The sequence below is a fragment of the Thamnophis sirtalis genome, unplaced genomic scaffold, assembly GCF_051295495.1.
Source record: "Thamnophis sirtalis isolate CommonGarterSnake01/CBP01778 unplaced genomic scaffold, rThaSir2_p1.2 scaffold_3, whole genome shotgun sequence".
NCBI classification, from domain to species: domain Eukaryota; kingdom Metazoa; phylum Chordata; class Lepidosauria; order Squamata; family Natricidae; genus Thamnophis; species Thamnophis sirtalis.
In genome coordinates, this window is record NW_028261383.1 from 46234308 (window position 1) to 46254442 (window position 20135).

General features: G+C 41.7%; 1 protein-coding gene across 1 annotated transcript in view; it reads right to left on the reverse strand.

Moving 5' to 3' along the window:
* SUCLG2 (succinate-CoA ligase GDP-forming subunit beta) overlaps nucleotides 1-19812 on the reverse strand; it is a 234057-nt gene extending 214245 nt beyond the window's left edge. Inside the window, exon 1 of the mRNA XM_087708854.1 lies at nucleotides 19703-19812. Coding sequence (XP_087564980.1) covers nucleotides 19703-19786 — 84 coding nt within the window. The 5' untranslated portion in view covers nucleotides 19787-19812. The remainder of the gene's footprint in view (nucleotides 1-19702) is intronic.
* Between the last annotated feature and the right edge of the window lie 323 nt (nucleotides 19813-20135).

The following is a 20135-nucleotide window of genomic DNA, read 5'->3' on the forward strand; positions in this document are numbered from 1 at the left end:
GTACAAGTCCTCTGGAGCTTATTTAATATTTGCTAAAATAAATTTGTAATACTTGTTTTTTTTTAGTTTCAGATCACTCTCCCTTAAGAATCAGAACAGTTACAGAGATTAGAATTGTACTGATATGTAGACTGTAGCCTAAAAGTATTAAATAAGAAAGAAAGTATCACCTAGTATTGAGCTTAATTCTTATTAGTCCAAATTCTGGATATTAATCGTAACACATTTTTGCAGGTCATTTGACAATTATAGAAAACTATGAAACTCCAGATGGTGTTTATCGCCCACTAAAACATAAAGCCTTATAAGACTTAAGGTCAACACTACTGAACAAAGTGTTGCAAGAGAAAAATAAAAGGATAAAGAATAATGTGATTCTGATAACCAGAAGCTTTCCAAAGAAAATTGTAATTATAGAGGAAACCTGGCAAAAAGTATAGTGCTTTGAATATTATAACTTTAAATCAGGTTAAAGGAATTTGGGTAAGGAACAGGTAAATTTTATAGCAGGCTTACAAAAATATTGCTGCGCTTACATCAATACAATTTATTTTATTTTATTAAAAAAACGATTTAGGATGGTATTCATAAATGTCAATGGGGTGGTAACCCTTTTGGCTAAGATCCTGCAGAGCTGCAAGCAAATTCCATTGAAAATGTGTATGAAGGGACAAAAAAGTTAAGACTGCATTTCTAGTCTGCAGTCAGTTACGGAAAGCTGCTGATAAGTAAAGATTAATAAATGACCCTTCTAGGAACAAATCTGGGGAATATTTAAATCATTTAAATATTGTTCATTTTATAAAGGGTAACCTAATCTTTGGCTTCTGCTAATGGCACTCTTTTAGTCTTCCTTTCAATCTCACAATTCCCTCCACACAGAGGGAAATGCAAGGCGTATTTTAAAAATAAGAATCCACAGCTTTATAGACCGTCCTTTCATAAACTGAGCATCTGCCTTATTCATTTCAATGACGGGCAGTCAACATTGTTAAGCACAGTAGAGGGGGAAAGGCAGATGCAAAGCATTGTTGATGAGGGAGATTTTTTTGCTCATAAAACTGTCTCAAATCTCCATGGGCTTTGAACAGGTGTCTCTGCCCAGGCAAAGGCGATCAACGGCTTAATACCACTTCAGCTGGTTTTCTCAAAGATAAATGGACAAATTTGGGGTGCCTGCATTAACACTTAGTAAGAATTCAGGCAGAGGTGGGCTTCAAAAATTTCAGCAACGGGTTCTCTGCCCGGTTGCTGGGTGGGCATGGCCATGCTTGGCGTGGCCTAGTTGCCCTCCTGCACCACGGAGGGGGAATTTTCACCTTCCCCAGGCTCCAGAGGCTTTCCTCAAGCCTCTGGGAGGGTGAAAACTGCCTCCCATGGGCTTCTCCCTTCTGGGAGGCCCATTTTTCCTCCTGCCCGAGCCTCCATGTGGGCCCTGTACTTACCTCGCATCCAAAATGGGCCATGTGGAGACTCCTGGGAGAGGAGGGGTGAGAGGGGCTGGGTGGGCCAGCCAGGGGTGGGATTTGGAGGTTCTCCAAACCGGCTACAAGGTTTGCTACAGGTTCTCCCAAACCTGGGCGAACCCATAGCAGCCTACCCCTGATTTCAGGGTTCCATGTCCCATTTCCCATATATGTCTAATTAATAAATAAATAAATACATAAATTTCAGGGACGTCATTAGCAAAACCTGCAGAAGGATCCCCCTTGTTTCTTTGTCTATAACTCAACAGTGAGGAACATCTCCAACATGCTTGTTTTGGAGTACAATCACCATAAAGCCCGCCTGGCAAAGGACTAAAGATGCAGTCAGCTTTAGCCCAAATTCCCTGAACCAGAAAGTACCATTTCTTCCAAGACAGTGACAATGTCTGTTAATATCAGAGTTGGTTGATAGTGAGATGGGTAGCATAGAAATTTAATAAATAAACAATTCTAAATTAGTGGAGCTGTTGCTTGGCCCATTTCAAAATGACATGATATATCAATTCACAAGCAATATAAATTACCGTACAGAGAAATCAGACCACTTTTTCCAACATTGCAATATCAATATATTAACATTAAACCAAAAATAAGGAAGTATATTCTCCAAAACAATGATTGTTTTTAAAAAATCAGATAGGCATGTGGGGAAAATGAAGCTCAGAAAATCAAATTTGGTAATTATGTTTGTGTCATTGTAACTATTACACAAGCAAATAATCCCCATTTTGGGAAAAGAAACTGCCCGTTTTGCTCTATTTTTTTTTTCCAAATGTGGAACATCCACATAATCCTAGCATACCAGTTGATTTGGATATTATTTGCAATCAGTCCAATTTCAGTCACTGTTAAAATGCTTAAAACTATCGGAATGGAAATACACTTTTAAGTTTTGAGTTTGATTTGGGTAGGTTTTTTTTGCAAAGCGTGCTATTATGAGAAATCCATGGGAAGTTTAACATCAAAGAAACCATTTGCCATGGGACTGGATTATATGAGTATGGATCTTCTGTGTATAACAACCAGAATTCCTTAGCAAACATGAAAGATTCATTACCGAGGATAATGAAATAATCATTCTGCTTTGTGCACAGCATATGTTCCTGAGAAGTTCTTCCAATATGTCCCATAAAGGTAAAAGTAAAGGTTCCCCTTGCACACATGTGCCAGTCGTTCCTGACTCTACGGGGCAGTACTCATCTCATTTCAAAGCCAAAGAGCCAGCGCTGTCCGAAAACATCTCCATGGTCATGTGGCCGGCATGACTAAATTCCAAAGGCACATGGAACACTGTTACCTTCCCACCAAAAGTGGTCCCTATTTTTTCTACTTGCATTTTACATGCTATCGAACTGCTAGGTTGGCAGAAGCTGGGACAAGTAACAGGAGCTCACTCCATTACGCAGCGCTAGGGATTTGAACCACCGAACTGGCAACCTTTCTGAGTGACAAGCTCAGCAGCCACTGAGCCGCCGCGTCCCCTAATATGTTCCTTACCGAGCCCCAATAAGGCAAAATAAGGAAGATGCTCCCTCGCGAAATTTTGGAAGCTTCCATCTTTAAAAAAAATCATTTCCAAATCACAGGCGTAACACTGAAAATTAATGAGGAAGAAGCCAACAAAATGACCTTTCACAAAATCAGTAGCTAGAAGATACATAGTGGGTAATTCAAACTGAAGGCAAGACAAGAAGCAATGGGTGGAAACTAATCAAGGAGAGAGCCAGCCTAGAACTAAGGAGAAATTTCCTGACAGTCAGTGGAACAACTTGCCTCCAGAAGTTGTGGGTACTCCATCACTTTTAGGCTTTTAAGAAAAGACTAGACAGCCATTTGTCTGAAATAGTATAGGGTTTCTTGCCAGAGCACGGGGTTGGATTAGAAGACCTCCAAGGTCCTTTCTAACTCTGCTATTCTGTTATTCTGATAAAGTTTATCATCACTTTCTTACATTACCCAAGAAGATTTTTAGAAAAGAATTCCATAAAAGAACTCTGCTGGATCAAAGGAACATCTATTCCAGTATTTTGTTTCTCCCGCTGATCAAAGAGATACCATAGAAACCCTATTGAAGACACAAAGGATCACTGCCTCTCCCAAGTTACTGTTTGCAGCAACCATCGCTCTGTTATATACCCTATTATCGATTCTCATTGTGCAAGCATATGGAGGTAGAGCATGGTTGTATATATTTATCCGTTTCATATAATGGAGCAACTATATTTGTTCCCTCCATGCCCTACTTTCACATGTTAAATGCAAAAGTCTACAGGAACAGTCATATACATCTAAAACTCTACTGGATTTTCAAAGCTGCAAACCTCAAGAAGGCTAAGAAATGAAGCTGGTGAAACAAATAAAGAGGAACTAGAGAAAATACAGATGAGAGCAACTAAAATGGATCAAGGGATTGGAGCAGCTTCTCTATGAGCAAAGATTGTGATATTGAGGACGTTTTAGGTCAAAAAGGAGGCAAATGAGAGGGCACCTGATTATGCATGGAGTGGATAAAATAGATAATGAAAACATGTCTAGCCCTTCTGAAAATATTAGCACTAGAGATCACTCAATAAAACTGAATCTTGGAAGAATCAGGAAAGACAATAGGAATTTCTTTTACATAATATGCAATTGAAGTTGGATTTTGCTACCATGAGATGCTGGCTACCATCTTGTCTGGCTTCAAAAAAAGAAAGGAGGAGAGGGCAGGGCAGGGCAGGGCAAAAAGAGAAGGGGAGGAAAGGGAAGGGAAGAGGTTAGACCAATTCATGGAATACATGAGGATAGGGATTACTAACCTAGATTGCAGGTTCACTGCCTCAGAAACCAGCTACTAGGAAACTAGTGGGCTTTTTTAGCCAATTAGTTGGCCATTATGAAAACAGTCTAATATAGGGGTGTCAAACTCAATTTCATTGAGAGCAACATCACAGTTGTCTTTGACCTTGGGAGCCCGGAGTGGGCATAGCCAACTCAACATCACTTGTGTCAGAGCCAAGCTCTGACAGTGAAACGGGCCAAGCACTCTGACAGTGAAACGGGCTCCCAAGCTTCATTTTCGACTATGATGGCCTACTGCAACCCTCTGCCAGCAACACCCCCCTCCCCCGAGCTCCATTTTGGCTGGCAAAGGTACCGCAGGCCACCCCTTCGCTGTTTCCAGGGTGACAAATGGGCCAGACCTAAGCACCCAGCGGGCATAATCCGGGCCCCGGGCCCCAGGACTTGAGTTTGACACCCCTGTCTAATAGATTAGATGGAATAGGGGTTCAAGCCAACAGGGCATTACTTATGCTCTGACAGCTATATTTCTCCACTCCTACACCCAGTGCTAGAAATCAAGAATTAGACTATGATTATACTAATACTATATTAGTATTAATGATAGCTACTACTAAAAGATCAAGTTAAAATATTAAGGAATTTCCTAATGCAGACTGTTAAGTCTTGGCGCATAACACACCAGATATAACTGTAATTGAAAAGAAAAAAGTGAGGGTAATTGATGTGGCAATACCAAAACATAATAGACTAGAAGCAAAGAATTGGAGAAGATCACAAAATATCAAGACTGAAAATCAACAATTATGGCATAAACTGGTTATGGGTTACAGTGTGCCTGTAACTGGTTACAGGCACACTGGGTGTCATACCATAATTAGACAGCATTTAGAAATTCATTACATTATGACATTATATTACATTCCCTAAGTTCTTGGGAAGAACTCAATGTGTATGAAAGCCAACACCAGCTGAAGAACTGGCAGTTGTGACTTCACATTGTTGTGAATAGATAACAATAATATAAATGTGTTAAATTTATAGACTGGTTCTGTACCCAAACCTAACGGTAAATAAATCACTAGTTTTATTCAGGTAGGGAAATCACACAATTCATTTTACATTTTAAGGTATTATGGCACCACAAAGTTTGAAAAGCCATGAATTTATATAATGGCAGCAAGGTTTATAAGATAAACAACCTACACAATTTAATATTATGTGATACAGTTGTGAAGAATTTTTTAATAAACACTGCATTAATTGAAATATTTTATCAATACATTTTAACATTCCATATGCTCTTTTTAAAATAAGTTTTAGAACATTTGTGGAACAAAAGAAATGCATTTTAAAGCTTTTTCTTTCTTTCTCCTTCCCCTACCCAGCAACTTTTGAAAAATAATTACAACTTTAGCAGAATAACTAGACTACTTTAACTAATTAATTAATTTGGAGGTTACATTCTGCCATTCTCTTTATTCCAACACTTCAATGCAACTCTAGTATTTGAAGTAAAGTACACATATAATGTAAATTTTGCAAATATTTCAATCCTAGCATTGGCTTGCTTTTTGCTTTCAGAAAACATTCTAAATAGGGGCATTAATGTTACCATGACAGCTGCCTTTACTGTACATGCATATTTATATTTTAATCCTCAAAAATTATCATGTAAACAATGTCTGAGTTATAAGTTTGCCCCAAATTACAGTGTTCCATTTATTCAATTATTCAGGATGCATAGGACTTCATTTTTTAAAGATCAGAGTAAAATATTTTATTTTTCATTAGCAAACAGCAGTAGTTAACTCCATTCCGGAAATTAAATGCTGTGCCAAATATACCTATATGATCATCTGTAAACAAATATAGATATGTCATTTAATGAGAAAGAACATTTTAAGATTTCACATTGTTCTCAGTTAACATACACAGCAGCTCTATTGATTTCAGAGACTCTGGTGAGTTTAGGCTAACAGTCTAAATAGATTTAATGTGTTACTTAAACATATATAATTCCTACCAATATTCTGATTCCTAAACACAAGCGCTTAATTTTCAGCCAAGACTGCCATACACTGATTTGCAAATAAGCTTTATTAAACCCAATAGGATATAATTCCACATAAACACGCATCAGACTAAAACTATGTTTAACCCTGCCATGTTAATAATAAAAATGTAGCATTTCTGCTCAGATCAGTATTTTGCAATAATAATAGTAGCCTTATGCATAGAGTGCACGCCTAACTAGCTTGCTAGAACAATAAAAATGTGAAAAGGTTTTAGAATATTTTACTAAGATAAAATTCAGCATTAATAAATTATATATGGTCCTTGATGTACAATTACAATCAGGAATGGAACAGAACAGAGTAATAAAGTTGGAAGGGACCTTGGAGGTCTACTAGTCCAGCCCCCTAATCAAACAGGAAAGCTATACCATTTCAGACAAACAGTTGTTCAATCTTTTCTTAAAAATCTCCAGCATTGGAGCACACACAATTTCTAGAGGCAACTCACTCCACTTATTAATTGCTCTGTTAGGAAAATCCCCCCTTATTTCCAGGTTGGTTCTCTCTCTTATTAGTTTCCATCCATTATTTCTTATCCTGCCTTCAGGTGATTTGGAGCATAGATTGACACCCCCCCCCCCCCCAATCTTCCTTGTGGCAGCCCATCAAATATTGGCTCACTGCTTTTGGAACTTCCATTGATGGTGATTAAGTGAATTCTTTGCAACTTTTATGAACTTGATTGTCATGGTCATTAACTGAAGCACATGTGCACATGTTCATTAAGTAAAATCAGTTTCCTTATTGACTTTGCTTGTCAGAAACCTCCTGGGAAGGTCACGAATGACAATACATGACCCTGAGACACTGCAACCATCCCAAATCCATGGCATTCACTAAGGGCCTAAATTTGATCATGTGACCACACGGATGCTGCAACAGTCATAAGTGCCAACTATCAGTCTTAAGTCATTTTTTATCACACTGTTGTAACTTCAAATAGTCCCTAAATGAAGAGTTGTAAGTCAAACACTACCTGTATTTGTGTTGCAATCCTATTTACACTTGGAATGACAGTGCCTAACAGTAGTGTAAGAACAGTAAGAAGTAAAGTACCGGTATTCAAATTTTCTTCCCCGTACTCCAAGCACTGAAATTGGCAAGTGCCATATAAATTAAAAACTGAATAGAAGAAAGGTGCTCATCCCAAGTTAAGACACCATATAGTGTATTGTCCCCTTTTATTATAGTACTAGCTGATAACCTGGCGTTGCCCTGATATTTATAGACGTCGAAGGTTTTGCCTTGCAGGGAGCCATTGAGAGGGGCCTTTCTTCCCCCTACTCCTATGCCCATCATTCCTGCCCTCTCCCTTCCCCCTTCCATGTGCTCTTCTTTCCCACCCTGTCTACGATCCTGGCATTTTGCCCCAATTCCATTGGTCCACTGGAGAACAAACGTCATGGCGGGCTTTCCAGAGGAAGCTGCAAAGGAACTGACATCACAAACAATTGTTGCTCTAGGACACAGCACTCACTCTCCTTAACGGGCCAGGTGTTCCAGAGTTATGCTGGAACACACAGACACACACACATGCATGCACACACACACATACACACACACACCAGGGGTGTCTTACTTCCCCCCTCTAGTATTTGTTTCTAGAAGGAAAGTCATCTGTGTAGCAAGTTTGTTGAAATTGCTCGAGGCGCTCCAGAGTTATGCTGGAACATACATACATACATACATACATACATACATACATACATACATACATACATACATACAGCCTTTTTTAGATAGATGATGATGATAAATAGATAGATAGATAGATAGATAGATAGATAGATAGATAGATAGATAGATAGATAGATAGATACATACATACATACATACATACATACATACATACATACACACACACATACATACATACATAGATGGAGGAGGAGGAGGAGGAGAAGGAGAAGGAAAAGGAGAAGAAGAAGGAAAATAAATTGATTTTCCATTTTTCCATATCACAAGTTCCATATTAGTGTGGCAGCCCTGACTGATATATAACACTGCAATAACCTGCCTGGTCAACAGGGTAACTTGGCAAGCATTCTAGATTGTGTTTTTTATTGTGTGTATATGTATGTTTATTCTCCCACATGTAGTTCTATTTGTCTATTTTTTCTCCAGCCCTTTCACATTTGTTAAGATTGCTACCTTGCCCAGTGTGGGATTGAATCACTCCTATTTCTTTCTTACTCAAATCTCATTATCATCTCACAATGCACACAGGGCTGGATTGACTGAGATTCATTTCACCCTGTTAAGATCTTGTATAACCTGTAATAAAGCTAGGCTTTACAATAACTCAAAAAATTAGCATGCTGATTCCTATCATAATATTTAATTAATGTATTGGTATAGTGGGGATCATATTTCCTCTACTAAAACACTTAATATCCCATTTTAATTGAAAACTAGTTTCTTCAGCTGTAAAAAATTACTAAACTTAAAAATTGAAATGGAAGGAGGAACTGACCAGGGAGGGAAACTTGCACATAAGGTTGAAGGTTGAAGGTTTATTGCATTTATATGCCGCCCTATTCCCTGAGGGACTCAGGGCGGCTAACAAACCCAAGGGGGGGGGGGGGTAAAAACAAGAAGGTAATACAACAAACGAAATACAAAGAGAATTTAAAAGACAATCAACAGTCACACAATTCGAGGGGGGGAAGGGAACTTGTCAACCCCAGGCCTGCCGGCACAGCCAGGTTTTAAGGGCTTTACAGAAAGCCTGGAGGGAGGTGAGGGTCCGAATCTCCACGGGGAGTTCGTTCCAAAGGGCCAGAGCAGCCACAGAGAAGGCCCTCCTCCAGGTAGTAGCCAGGTGACATTGGCCAGTAGATGGAATCTGGAGGAGGCCTAATCTGTGGGATCTAATGGGCCTTTGGGAGGTAATTGGCAGCAGGTGGTCTCTCAAGTACCCAGGTCCAATACCATGAAGAGCTTTATAAGTGACGACTAGCACCTTGAAGTGTATCCGGAGACCAATAGGTAGCCAGTGCAGCTCGTGGAGGATAGGTGTAACGTGGGTGTACCGAGGTGCACCCACAATCGCTTGCGCGGCTGCATTCTGGACGAGCTGAAGTCTCTGAATGCTCTTCAAGGGCTGCCCCATGTAGAGCGCATTGCAGTAGTCCAGTCTTGAGGTCACAAGGGCATGAGTGACTGTTGCGAGTGCCTCCCGATTCAGGTAGGGACGCAATTGGTGCACCAGGTGAACCTGGGCAAATGCCCCCCTGGTCACAGCCGACAAATGATGTTCTAAGATCAGCTGTGGATCCAGGAGGACTCCCAAATTGCGAATCCTGTCTGAGGGGCATAGAATTTCACCCCCCAGCCTGAGCGATGGAATATTTAGCCAATTTTTGGGAGGGAAACACACAAGCCACTCGGTCTTGTCAGGATTGAGTGCAAGCTTGTTTACCCCCATCCAGACCCTAACAGCCTCCAGGCACTGACACATCACATCAACCGCTTCACTGAGTTGGCACGGGGCGGACAGATACAACTGGGTATCGTCCGCATACTGGTGATATTTTATCCCGTGCCGCCGAATGATCTCGCCCAACGGCTTCATGTAGATGTTAAACAGGAGGGGGGACAGGACCGAACCCTGCGGCACCCCGTATTTCAGGGGCCTAGGGGTCGACTTCTGCCCCCCAACCAACATCGACTGCGACCTGTCCGAGAGGTAGGAGGAGAACCACCGAAGAACGGTGCCTCCCACCCCCACCTCCCGTAACCGCCGCAGAAGGATACCATGGTCGATGGTATCGAAGGCCGCTGAGAGGTCAAGAAGCACTACGACAGAGGCATGACCTCCGTCCCTGGCTCTCCAGAGATCATCGATCAGTGCGACCAAAGCAGTTTCTGTGCTGTAGCCAGGCCTGAATCCCGACTGAAAGGGATCCAGATAATCGGTTTCATCCAAGGACCGTCAGAGCTGAAAGGCCACCACTTTCTCAACATAAAATACTAATCACAAATAATAGCCACCATAAAACTATTACATATTAGTTTTATGCTCCTTTGAAAACAATATTAATATTGTAGTTAATTTAACATGAATGTTAATTTTGTTCTAATTAACTGGTAGAAAAAAAAACAAATAAGGGCATTTGTTCAAACCCATTTTTATAACTAGAAATCTGCGATACATTTGTTTTAAAACTGTTTATGGAAGATTTCAGAAACTATTATTCGAAACTAATTAAATGACATATAGTTAAAAAGCCATTACGTATACTGTAGCTATTAATTTGTGGGTTAAACAATTCAAACATTCACTGGTTCATTAAGGACAACCCAGCTGTAATTTGTAAAGTGAAACCAAAACTGACTGGGACAAAGTTGGACAATTACATCAGCCGAGATGTTTACTCATAAATTGCTTTTTAAAAAGGGACCAGTTTCACGGAATCACGGCATCCTTTTATATTGTCTGTATACATGGGATTTGTATCAAATCACTCTTGGGTTTATCAGTGAGAACTGTGGAATGTCAAACTAGAAAATGTTTCGAATACAAAACACAATAGTGTAGCAGAAAATGAGACAAGACCAGCTCTTTGTCAGAGGGAGAGGTTTATTTGCGCAAAGGTTCAGTAGCGATTGGTCAAGCAAAATCTGAACCCCGAAGGGCAGTTGTTTACAGTCTTTTATACTTTTAGCCAACATATTGATCATCCCAAAGTACCTGGCCTTCCTGTGTCACATAGCCCTCATATACAATCTCCCAAAACAGAGACAGGACATTCATTACTCATTTACCTCCCCACAGGGGGTATTAGTACCAATATAGCAATAGCAATAGCAGTTAGACTTATATACCGCTTCATAGGGCTTTCAGCCCTCTCTAAGCGGTTTACAGAGTCAGCATATCGCCCCCACAGTCTGGGTCCTCATTTCACCCACCTCGGAAGGATGGAAGGCTGAGTCAACCTTGAGCCGGTGAGATTAGAACCGCTGAACTGCAGATAACAGTCAGCTGAAGTGGCCTGCAGTACTGCACCCTAACCACTGTGCCACCTCGGCTCTTCTGTTTCATTTGTTTTAGTTAGGTGAAGCAAACAGAACAACTAATCTTAAAGGTAATCATTCCTTTTTCCCATTCCACATGGTAAAGAAACTTTAATACACAAATAATTAGTCTTGTTATCAAATTCTCTTTTAATAGCAGTTGGATATCCAACCAGAACAGGCCAGCTGAATTGAAACCTGACACATTTGATTTGAGAAAAATCTGGTGGAACCTCATCCTTTTTGCTCCTTCACTTCAGCACAGACTATGCCCCAACCTGCCCACCATGCTGCAAAAGATCCTTTTCTTGTAGATGCGGTTGTCACACCTGGATGCAGGTATGCTGAATATCAGAACGATCTACAGCTTCTTTCACTCCCTGCACCTGTGACCGTTTCTCCCAAACAACCATCTACTCTATCCCAATATTCCCAGCACTTTCCTTCCCAACAGACACTGCTGCCTTACCTGAAGAGCCCACCCAGCTGTTCCCCAACCTTCCCAGAGTCTTTTCTTCTACTAAACTGCTGCTGCTACTTCCACACACCGCTACATATGGCTTTGCACTTTGTCTTCCACTCTTCTGGGATGCATGTGCTTCAATTCTGTGTCCAGATGAACACATACAGTCAATGCTGACTGTATGCACAGAACGGCCCAGGGAGAGAACATTTTGCACACCAGAAGTACGGCAATATATTTTCTTTAATTAAAAAAACAAACCCGCAGTACTATCCAAATTAATTGCTGCCCATTAACATTTGCTTTTCAAACATCAATTGCATTCACCCCACCAACATTACAAACATTTTTTTCTTACGAGCCTTTTACTATCTCATTGGATGCAAAACTGCTGGGGCGCGGGGGACATGACAGCAAGGAGATGGCTACAATTTCTAAAGGAAATAAAGGGGCCACAGCGCAAAATGTATAAAGTACCCCTCCTCTGCAATTCTGAACAGAACTGGGATTTTCTAAAACCAATGCATACAGGTAATCCTCTTTTAATGACCACTCATTTTGCAACCTTCAAAGTTATTAGGGTGCTAAACAAGGGTTTCTTATGACTGGACTTTGAAGTTCCAGCCATCCCAGTAACCTGTGAACACAAGATTGTGATCAGGGTACTTGTCAACTGGCTCACATTTACAAAAGTTGCAGGATCTCACAGTCACATAATTGCCATTTGAAATCTTCCCTGCCAACTTCCTACAAGCAAAGTCAAGAGGGGAAGCTGGCAAGGAAGGCCACAAGTCATTTGTAAGGGTTCCGACCAATGCCCTAATAAAATTAAGAGTCTCAAGCCATTTAGCAAGAGAAATCCAGTTGTTTATTAGGAGCACCGTATCGGCACAACCTAGGTGAAGCCAGCTCTAGGTTCACCCTATTTGTGCCTTGCCTCTGACCCTGTTTCCCCCTCCTCCCAGGGTTTGTCATCAATCACATTCCCCAAGGAAGCTATTTCGCAGGTCGTAGAAATCACTCCCTCCAGCCATTGCAGGTCTCCGTGGAGATGGCCTTGACTTCAGCAGACTAGGCTGTGTGGTTTTGACTGAGGTGTGAATTCCTCAGTGCAGCTGTGAGGCGCGATTCCCAACCCCCTGCCTGTGGCAACTCAGGAGCAGGTCAAGAAATCTTCGCGAATTAACATGATTTCCGTAGGTTATTTGCCAAATACCCACCTGGCCGCAGCTACCCTTGGTCCTGCCAGGCTCATATTATGCCTTGCTACTCACCCAGAAAAGTTCCCCTGCCTGGCAGTAGCCACTTACCACCCTGCTTGCAAACAACCGGAGACTCGTTTAATGACCTGACATTCTACCTTAACATTGACAACAGGGACTGCCAGGATTGTCATCACTAAGCAATGCAGTCACATGACATCCTGCTGTAGAACCGTATCACTTAGTGACAGAAACTCTGGTCCCAATTACCACTGTAAACCGAGGATTAATTGTAGTCCTGGGCTCATGTACTCATGATGTACAACTTTCCCAGTCGGGTTCTGGCAAGCAAAGTCAATGGAAAAGCCCAGATTCCCTTAAAGACTGCATGATTCACTTAACAACTGCAATGATTCACTTAATGAACAACTGCAATGATTCACTTAATGGCCATGGCAAAAAGGTCATAAAATGGTCATGACTCACTTAACCACCACTTTGCTTAACAACAGAAATTCTGGTCTCAATTATGGTCATAAGTCAAGGACTACCTGTATATAATTTATGCTAAAATGCACCCTGAAAAAGAACTAAATCAAGGCCCTTAAAAAAAAGGAGATTTAAAATAGTGAAGTTGTTAAGGCATTCCTGTTTAATCTTTTATTTTTCAATCTACAGCTAAAGCCTAATGCTTTCCAATTTTAAAAGTACTAATCATTTCATTGATTGAATAATATTCTACTGAAGTATTCTTTCTTTAAATCTGCAGCTGAAAAAAACAGGTTGGGTGTTTTTCAAGTATTTTTGTTTTGTTCCTGTTTTAATTAAAAATTCATGGCTTTCTTCTGGCGGTTTAAATCAAGATTATGTTCAACACACCTACATACTGTATTTTTGTTTTGTCGCAACTGGTATTTAAAACCTCAAACACGCCAACTTACACTTGACAGTTGCCTTGTATCTTGTATTCACTAGCATCTAGTTTACAGAGAAAACACTATATATAAAGCATGTTGTATCGGAAGAGTTGAAGAGGAAAAAGCTTTTGCCAGCGAAATTGAAATTGTAGAGAGAAGAGGTTAACAGTAAAAACCATGTAGGCAGTTAGCAATAAAACTGAAGGAGGTAGCAAGTCGATAGTGGGGCTAAAGCAGGTGACTTTTCATCAAAGGTTAAAAAATCAAAGCATGCCTACTGTGAGAAGCACAAGAAAATAAGGGGAAATTTTGTTGCCACTGGAGCTTTCAATCTTCAGGATCTACAACTAGTCCAGGGGTGTCGAAATCAATTTCACTGAGGGCCGCATCAGGGTTGTGTTTGACCCGGGGGGGGGGCATGGCCAGCTCGACATCACTGCGACAGCAGCCCCCTGCCAGGGAAAAGGGAGGCTGTTGCAGCTGAGCCAAGGTGGCGCAGTGGTTAAATGCAGCACTGCAGGCTACTGCTAGATCAGCAGTTCAGCGGTTCAAATCTCACCGGCTCAGGGTTGACTCAGCCTTCCATCCTTCCGAGGTGGGTAAAATGAGGACCCAGATTGTTGGGGGCAATATGCTGACTCTCTGTAAACCGCTTAGAGAGGGCTGAAAGCCCTATGAAGCGGTATATAAGTCTACTGCTATTGCTATTGCTATTGCTATTGAAGGAGCCGAATGGGCCCCCCACAGCTTCCCCAGGCTCCATTTTCACTGGCAGAGGCACCGCAAGTTGGTCTTTCACTGTTTCCAGGGTGGCCCCGTGGGCCAGATCAAAGCACCCCTGGGCCAGATCCGGCTCGTGGGCTTTCAGTGTGACACCCCTGAACTAGTTGATTTATAACACAGGTGAGCAACCCCAAAGCCTGGTTGCAGCTCTCAATGGCAAAAGAAAACCATTCTCTAAATCTACGCTATGAATGCTACTGAGAGACTAGCCATCAAGAAAACTGGGAGGGAAGCAAATGACCCTATTTCTCTCCTACTCTGCTCTCATGGAGAAAAGCATGCCCTGGATTACAAGAGGTGTTGGCATAGTTAATTTATTTAATTTTTATTTGCCTTTATTAATTTTATTAATTCAAAACAACAAACCTATCTAATCTCCCTCCTCCTATTTTCCCCATAACAAGAGTCTTGTGAGGTGGTTGGGCTGAATCAGAGTGACTGGCCCAAGGTCACCTAGTAACCAAGGTCACCTAGCAAGATACTTCAGCTGAAGTGGCCTGCAGTACTGCACCCTAACAACTCCGCCTTCCAAAGCTCAGGTTTTGGGAATGTTAATTATACCCCTTCATGTATCATTCCCTACAATAATTCAGCTCTGCATGCACACGTCATCATTCTAGGAAAAATCCTGGAAAAGGCAGGTGTCATTCAGTGTAATCCCAAACAACTCCAAAAAGACTGGATGTAGTATATATATATATATATATATATATATATATATATATATATGTATATGTATATGTATATGTATATGTATATGTATATGTATATGTATATGTATATGTATATGTATATGTATATGTATATGTATATGTATATGTATATGTATATGTATATGTATATGTATATGTATATGTATATGTATATGTGTGTGTGTGTGTATGTATGTATATGTGTATGTGTATGTGTATGTGTATATGCATATGCATGTATGCATGTATGCATGTAAGCATGTGTATGTATATATATATATATATATATATATATATATATATATATATATATATATATATATATATATATATATATATATATATATATATATATATATATATATAAATGAAAAAATATTAAACTGGTTGACAATTAAAATATGAAATATTGGAAAATAATGATTCCAGCATTGCCCTGGAGGTATAGTTATCCCCCATCCTGTTGCATTTCCAAAAGCCCCCACAAACTCTGGTTTTATCAGTGGGCCTAGTGACCACGGATGAGATGGAACTGATCAAATGACTGATTTGATTGTGCTATTGCTGCCACCGTGGGAGGGCTGGAGTTTTTTTATGAGGTTTCATTACGCATTAGATTTTTAAATACTGTAAGCCACGGTATGTGTGAGTTGGGTGGCTACATCAATTTGTTTGTTAAATTTTATTTAAAGCCAAGAGATGATTACATTTACGTTGTCCTGACTCCACCCACTAGTTTTTCCCAGAGCGGCCTTCCACCCAGTAAAAGTTGATTTACAAGGTAATAATAAAGATTGCTGAGCCTGTGCACTTTGAACATCTAAAAAAAGCCAACCTACTACAATGTTTGCGATGTATCAACCTATCTCCAAAACTCAGAGGTTACCTTCATCTGGAAGTTTTCAAACAAGGGCTAGATTTTAATGTTCAATATTAAGATAGGCTTTGAATAGCAAGAACTATTTATTAGAAATGTAAATACCACCGAACTCTCAACAATCAAAACAAATTTCAATAAATTGAGTAAAACGTAATGACAAGTAGGATAAAAAAGGGGTCGCCTCACATTTGAGAAAGGCCTAGGTAAAAGTCCAGGTGTTCACAGCTCTTAATAAGTAACAATACTTCCTGAGCATTTCCAGAGGGTTTGTTCTGTGTCCGAAAGCAAGTAGATTTGCAATGTCTCCATTGTGCTATTCTCTGTTGACACAGCAAAGCAACTGATGTCAACAGTAACAGCAGGCAGGCTCCTGAGAGATGGGAACCACTTCCTCCAAAGTAGTACTAAGCACTATTGCTGGTTCTCTTTCCCTCTGATGTTCACAAGCACCCTTCCTGATCAAACCAAGCAGCAATTCAAGCAGCATCTGTGGAGTTTCACACACAGCTTTGACCTCCATTTGCAATGGGGCCAACTCCTTGCTTTGACTCCATTACTCCTGCCTGGAAGTATCACTTCCTCTATTCCCGAGATTGCGAACCTGTATGGTGGTGCACAGAGCCTTCTCTGCGGGCACACCAGCCATCGCCCCAGCCCAGCTCCACCACGCATGCGCGCGCCTTCCACCAGCCAGCTGATCTTCAGGACTCTTCCACGCATGCGTAGAGGGTGGGGCGCATGCAGGGGATGCACATGCGCATGTGCAGTGGGTAGGCCAAATGCAAGAAGGCGCTCGCATTGCCATTTGGGACCTTGTGCAGGAGGCCTTCTAGGCCCAAAACAGGGTGTGGAGGGTGGCACACGAGGCCCCCTCGTACACCCCATTTTGGGCATGGAAGGCCTCCTCCACCAACCTGGAAGCCAAAAATGTGTGAGGAGGAGTGAGGCGCATGCATGGAGCAGGGCGCATGGGTTTTTTTGCAGGTGCATTCATTCTTGGTGCAGGCACGCACATGCTTCTGGCACGCGACAACCAAAAAGGTTACCCATCGCTGCTGTATTCATTTAGATATTCCCCTTCAGCCAACAATTGAATTAAGAAATATTAACCAGTTCTAACCAAGTAATTGTCTATGGAAACTGTTAATACTGACTACAAGATAGTCCTCATTTATCAATCACTTGTTCAATGACCATTCAAAGTTATGAGAGCACGGAAAAAGGCAACTTATAACCAATCCTCAAAGTTGTAGCTGTCATAGCATTCCCAGAATCACGTGATTGTGTTTGGCGAATGGTGCAGTATCCTGCAGTCATGGTTTGCAAACTTCATGAACAGCTTCCCACAGTTAAGTCAATAGGTAGCTTGGTAAGTCGTGGTTATGTGACATCATGCTTAATAGAACAGAATAGAATAAGAGAGTTGGAAGGGACCTTGGAAGTCTTCTAGTCCAACCCCCTGCTTAGGCAGAAAACCCTACACCACTTTAGACAAATGGTTATCCAACATCTTCTTAAAAACCTCCAGTGTTGGAGCATTTACAACTTCGGGAGGGAAGTTGTTCCACTGATTGTTCTGTCAGAAAATCTATCCTTAGCTCTAGGTTGCTTCTTTCCTTGATTAGTTTCCACCCATTGCTTCTTGTTCTACCATCATGTGCATTGGAGAATAGTTTATTAATGCAATCAGAACTGACAAACTGATGTGACTCAGGTTTAGAGTTTAGAGTTTAGAGTTTTATTTCATTTGTATGCCGCCCTTTTCCTTAAGGGGACTCAGGGCGGCTCACAACTCAAAAAGGGAAGGGGGGGGAATACAAACAGTTTAACAAGAACACAAAACTATACATAGTTAAAAAGCACAACAATCATACCATTCGAGATAGCGAATCTTTAGCCCCAGGCCTGTCGGAGTAGCCAGGTTTTAAGGGCTATGCGGAAGGCCTGGAGGGTGGTGAGGGTACGAATCTCCATGGGGAGTTCGCTCCAGAGGGTGGAAGTCACATGACTTCTCACTTTAGGTCCATGCTACTTAGCAATAGAGTTGTTGGCCCCAATTAAGGTTAGTAAATGAAGACTACCTGTATTCTTGTAACCAGCTCTGTTGGGCGACTACCACTTACCATAAATAAAGAAACAAGCAGAGAGGAAGTAACTGCTCTTTGACCCACCTTCAAGCTTGTTCAGGGGAAAATCAGAAAAGCCGAGGCTTAAGATTTTCAATAACCAGTTTCCCCCTTGGAGCAAAACCTGCATCAAGAAGAGAGGCCCCGCTTCCTTGAAAAGCAGCAATATATTGGGGGGAAGCAAGAGTATAATAACATATGCTATGAAATAGGAGGAGAGCCAGTTTGATAGTTAAAGCATCAGGCAAGAAATCTGAAGAGCAGGACTCTAGTCCCTGTTTCTTCACAAAGCCAGCTGGATGACCTTTGGCCACTCGCTCTGTCTCAGCCCTAGGAAGCAAACAATAGCAAACCACTTCTAAAATTTTGCCAAAAAAGCTGCAGGGACTAGCCCAGGCACTGGCCAGGAGTCAATATGACAGGGGGGGAGAGGGATAGAGATCATGAAATTGTTGAGATCCACACCTGAGTAAGAATAAGGATTCCCTTCACTGTAATTCATGGAGTTGCTTCCCCAGCAAAAAAAAATAAATAAAATGTACTCAAAATCTTTCCAAAGTGACATTTGATCAAGCCCATTGCCTTTCTTCACCCTTTTAATTCTTTTTTTATTGGGAAAGCACTAGTCTAGTGCGTTGATTAAGGTGAAGGCTGAATCTTTAGCCCTGGCCAAAAAACATCAGATCCTACCTATAGAATAGAATAGAATAGAATAGAATAGAATAGAATAGAATAGAATTCTTTATTGGCCAAGTGTGATTGGACACACAAGGAACTTATCTTTGGAGCCTATGCTCTGTTTACATAAAAAGACATTCGTCGAGAAGCATAAGGTACAACACTTAGTGATAATCATAGGGTACAAATAAGCAATCAGGAAACAATCAATATCAATATACATCGTAAGGATACAAGCAACAAAGTTACAGTCCTGCAGTCACAAGTGGGAGGAAATGGGTGATAGGAACCATGAGAAGACTAATGCAGCCTTAGTGAATAGTTTGACAGTGGTGAGGGAATAATTTGTTTAGCAGAGCAGCTGGAAGAACTGAAGAGGGTTGAGACAGGTCCACGTGTTGAGTTCTGGAGAATGAACTGAGAGGTGAAAGAAATATCAAACACCCTCGATCTAGCCCCGAGCAGCCTACGAAGTTGACGGGCGCTGGGAGGCAGCCCGGGACGGATCGGGCTGCCCCCCTTCCCCACCAACTTCTGCCACCCGAAGACGCCTCGCTACAAGAGGCCGAAGCTTCGCCGCGAGGGGCGGGCGCACTCACCGGATTGCGCCTGAGCAGGGTGGCTCTGAGCAAAGGCAAATCTCGGATTACGGCCCCAGCTTGACTCGCCATGGGAGACGCCATCTTCAGCCACGCGGGTAAATCGGGGAGGAGCTTCCGCCCGAACAGGGGCGGCTCCAGGGCTCGATCAGGCCGGAGGCGGTCGGGTTGCAGGAGGTACCGGCGCCCGCAAGAACGGCGAGCCTTCCCCCGGAGGCTGAGGATAGAGGGCCAGTTGCACGGAAAAGAAACTGGGCGAAGCCTCCAACTCCGACGTGTAGAAGCGTGTTGAAGGGAATGCACGCCTCTACTCTTAACCACGCAGCGCACACGCCGAAGCCCGCTTTCCCCTTCTCTCTGGCTCGCTCGCTTGCTTTAGGATCCCCAGTCGCGACCCATCCAAACTCTTTTTAAGTTCTACAAGATGCCTGTT